The sequence below is a fragment of the Nicotiana tabacum genome, chromosome 3 (genome assembly GCF_000715075.1).
Source record: "Nicotiana tabacum cultivar K326 chromosome 3, ASM71507v2, whole genome shotgun sequence".
Classification (NCBI taxonomy): Eukaryota; Viridiplantae; Streptophyta; class Magnoliopsida; order Solanales; family Solanaceae; genus Nicotiana; species Nicotiana tabacum.
The window spans coordinates 120904449-120909097 of NC_134082.1; the positions used below are offsets into that span (position 1 = coordinate 120904449).

Genomic DNA, 4649 nt, shown 5'->3' on the forward strand with positions numbered 1-4649 from the left:
CAGTATATTATACTGGACCGATCTCTGTTGCAGTAAAATAGTGGTTATTTTTCATTGACTTGGTAAACGCTGGTTTGAATGACCAGTCCAAAAACTGGCTAGATCATGCATTTTTTACGCTAAATCATGGCAAATAATCCTAGATGTCCCAACTTCAATTTTAGGCGGCTTTTAGTATTTACTCCCTTTATTCTTATTTGTGCCAATGTAATGTGATTGAGCATGAATTTTTGTTGGGTGATTTGCACAAATAGATTATTTCGATATCAATATTAATTTTTTGACCTTACTTGTATCATGGGCAGAACTTCAAGTTTAACAAATGTTGTTCTTGTTTGTCCCATGTGCAACACTTTTGCTTTTGATCTTAAAGGTTTGCTCATGGGGCAAATGAAGATTAAAAAATTAAGACTATTGAAAATCTTGAAGTTCATATATTTTAGCGCGTTGGACATCATTCCAAACACTTTTCTACATTATGTTTGGATGACGAAATGTGAATGGATCTTTACGAGCATAAAAATGAGTCCAGAAAAGAGGTAGATGAGCATTATATTTTAAAATTTTTAAGGCCGTCTAGGCAAGGTAGAGAGCCAAAAAAGTGCATGAGAATTTATTTAATTTTTGGCTCACAAGAATTTGTCCCGCCTCAGGAGCATAATTATAGATTTGAAGCAAAACTTGGGGTTCAATTCATAAGCTCGAGGTGGAGACGAAAAGTGATTCGCGTCGTGCCGCGACGTTAAATCAAACGCTTGTTAACCCAGCTTTACTATTTTTTGTTATTTTTATTTATTTTTTATTATTGTATTATTATTGTAGTGTTATTTTTTATTCTCTAGGAGCATGGGAAGCAAGGCTATTGGAAGAAAGTGAAATCAAGTGAGATGTGAGATGGTTAGAACTAAGTGTGGGGTACCCGCACAAAGAACTAAGTATGGGAGAAGTTTGAGTACCCCATGAGCTGCTAACACTTCAGTCTTTGGCCTATCAGAGAGTTTCTTTTGACCTCTTGTATTCATGGGTGTGCATTGGGGATAATGCACAAATTTAAGTGTGGGGTGAAGTGACTCTTTCGGTGTTCTTATTCTATTTTAGATGTATTATTTTATGTGTGTTGAAAAAAAAAACAAAAAAAAAACAATTAGGTAAAAATAATCCCTCTTGGTTTTTCTTATGGCCATGGTTCTTTTTCAAGAGTTGACTCTTTGAACCGGGTAGTAGTTTGGACTTTTCTCGACGATGGACTTCGTAGACAGTGTTCTTGAGGGTTTAAGGTCCAAAGAGAAAAACAAAACAAAACAAAAACAATCAAAAAAAAAAAAAAGATTTTCGTTTTTTTAACTGATAATGGAATGCGGAGAACTTGAGTAACTATGCCTTTGACATATTTTATATTGGTACTTAGTGTATTTGCACTAAGTACTTCTTTCAAGATCTTTGTAATTATATGCCTTGAAAATATATGTGGTTTTCTTTTGACACCGAGGCTCATCTTTTGCCCTTGTGATTAATTTTAGTGTGCTTAAATTTTATGATGACTGTGCTAGTTGCTTTAACTTGAGAGTCAGGTCCGAGTTGTCCTGAGTGAGTCATGTGCATTGTGTAAGGTGAGATTTTAGCATACTCTGTGCTATCCTTGTGAGTCTAGAACTTGCCCCGTGTGTAGTTTAAAGCGAAATGATTAAGTCTTGTAAGTTTGGGAAGTGATATAGGCTTTCTTTAATTGACTATTTAGCCTATTTGCCTACCAATGCTAATATTATCTGTAGTCACCCCCTTTGATCCTGTAGACCTTTTCTTTGGCAATCATATTACAAGTCGAATCCTTTTTGTTCTTAATCAAATCTTGTTGAACCTTCGCCTTCGAAAGTACTTAAGTAGCCAGAAGAGTAAAGAAAGAGATTGGGTAACTTTTGAGTAGAACCATAGAAAAGCCAACAAGTGCACTTATGCACAAAAAAAAAGGTACTAGCCGAAATTACCAAATTAAGGATAGTGAAAAAAAAAAAAAAAAGAATAACACCTCCATATCTTTGTCTAGGCTAGTGAATATTTATATGTTGATGTGCTTAATGAAGAAGAGCCTAAATGTGTATGGTTTCATGGCAAGACGTTGAATTGGTTATGACAAGAAATATTTGGAAGTGAAGTGTTGTGTATTAAAGTGCTTAGGAGGGTTAGTCACTATTTCCTAAAATATATCATACCCGTTCCGTTAAACTACATTACAACCTATAAAGTCTGATGGGTTTACAATACCTTAGCTTTATGTTTTGATAATCTAACAAACTTACTGTCAAAGAACTAGATAAGGGACCTGACACACTTGGTACAAAATTCAATCAATGGACTCAAGCTAATGTGAGTTGCTATAGCTTCAGAAGATAAAGAATCGACACAGGGACCTGATCCCCTTGGGTTTCCCTGATAGCAGTATGAAATCAACTGTCTACAACTGGAAAGTGACTGATTTCACTATACACACAAACAGTGCAGCACAGTACAATAGTCACTCCACATTGACCAGCCAAGTGCTTACATCATTTAAGTGATGTCATCTAAGTTGCATTCAATTCTCAAGTGCATCAAGAACAAAGTACAACACTACTACGGACCAGTTCCTACAACAAGTCTTTTGTATGTCCTTAGTTGAGTTGTAACTTTGTAATGGTTCTTCATTGTAATTCCTACTTTGCTTATCTAGAAGATTCTTGTAGGAACCTTTTGAAAACCATAAACCTTTAGTGTTTGTGTCGTGACTAGAGTTAGTCATGAGTTGAAGTGTTTGTAATAGGTGTATTGTAAAGTGGCTTGTAATAGGTGTATTACAAGTTAGGAAGGGATTAAGAGTTTAACTCCTAGATTGCATAAGTTGTAATCTAAAGATTGCTCATAGTGAAGTTGAAATCCTACCAGTGTAGGTCATGATTTTTTATCTGCTTGAGCAGGTTTTTCACGTAAAAGTTCCCTATTCCATTTACTTACTGTTGCATTAGTGTTATCTGTGGAAATCTATATAGGACCTAGTCTCTATATAGATTGGTAGACTTATATATTCTATCAATTGGTATAAGAGCTGGTTCTTTCTATCAGGTTAACACCTAGAAAGGATCCTTATGGCTGATCCACCAAATTTTGAAGAGGGTCAGTCTACCTACAGACTACCTAGGTACAATGGACAATACTATGGATGGTGGGAGACAAGAATGCATGACTTTATCATGGCAAAAGATTCCGAGTTATGGAATGTTATTTGTGATGGTCCCTATGTCCCAACAAAGAAGGTCGGAGATCCTCTTGTGATAATGCCAAAGTACAAGAAAGAATACAACGATGTAGATAGAAAAGATGTGGAGAAAAACTTTCGTGCCAAGAAAATCTTAGTGTGTGGCATAGGACCTAATGAATACAATAGGATCTCAGCTTGTCAATCCGCCAAGGAGATATGGGAAGCTCTACAAACATCACATGAGGGAACCACTCAAGTAAAGCAATCTAAGATTGACATGCTCACCACTGAGTATGAGCTCTTCAGAATGAAGGACGATGAATCCGTTCAAGACATGCACACACGATTCACTTCCATCATACATGAGCTACACCCACTTGGTGAAATCATTCCTAGAAACAAGCTTGTGAGGAAAATTCTTAGTGTTTTGCCCAGTTCATGGGAGAGTAAAGTGAATGACATCACTGAAGCAAAGGATCTACAGGAGCTGACTATAGATGAGCTGGTTGGGAATCTAAAAACCTATGAAATGAAGAAGAAGAAGAAGAAGGACAGTGAAAGAAGATAACCAAGGAAAGAAAAAAACCTGGTACTCAAGGCAGAAAGCAATGACTCAAGTGGTGAGGATAATAACATGGCTTACTTAACTAGAAGGTTTCAAAAAATGGTTCGAAGAAATAGAGGTAAGGGCAATTCTAGCAAGCCAAAGAATTATGACCTTTGTCATAAGTGTGGAAAGCCAGGGCATTTCATCAAAGATTGCCCTCTCCTGAAGCAAGAACACTTCAAACACAATTCTGACAAAGCAGCCAAGAGGAACTCGGTTCCTGATAAATGCTTCAAAAGAAAGAACGCCGCTGACAATGTTGTAAAGCAAGCTCTTGCAGCATGGGGAAACTCTTCCAGTGAGTCTGAAGAAGCAAATGATGCAGGTGACAGCTCAATGATGGCAGTTGAAAGTGAAGCAAATGAGTATGATTCAATATTTGCTTTGATGGCTCAATCAGATGATGATGAAGATGATGACAATGATGAGGTAAACTTTCAGGATGTTCAGAGAAATCTGAAGTCCCACTCTCCTAAAAAACTCATGTCATTAGCTAATGTGTTAATTGATGCTTATCATAATCTTGTAAATGATAAGGATGCCTTAACTATGAATTTAGGAGATGATGAGCAAACTAGAGATGACTTGGTAGTTTGTGTGGTTGATTTGAAGGAAACTATAGATAATCTGGAAAATAAAAAGAAGGTTCTAACGAGAAAATCACTAGTATAGAACATGAAAGAGATGATCTAATGGTAGTAGTAGTTGACTTAAAAGAAACCATTGAGAATTTCAGTAAAGAAAAGGAGGCCTTAGTGGAGAAAGTGGTTGTTATTGAGCAGGAGAGAGATGACCTCTTAGTGGTGATTG

At 36.5% G+C, this 4649-nt stretch overlaps 1 protein-coding gene across 1 annotated transcript; it reads left to right on the plus strand.

The window, feature by feature from the left end:
- The first annotated feature begins 3119 nt into the window (after positions 1-3119).
- On the plus strand, positions 3120-3800 carry LOC142177204 (uncharacterized). The gene has a single exon (XM_075245671.1). The coding sequence runs from the start codon at positions 3120-3122 to the stop codon at positions 3798-3800; it is 681 nt and encodes a 226-aa protein (XP_075101772.1).
- The last annotated feature ends 849 nt before the right edge of the window (positions 3801-4649 follow it).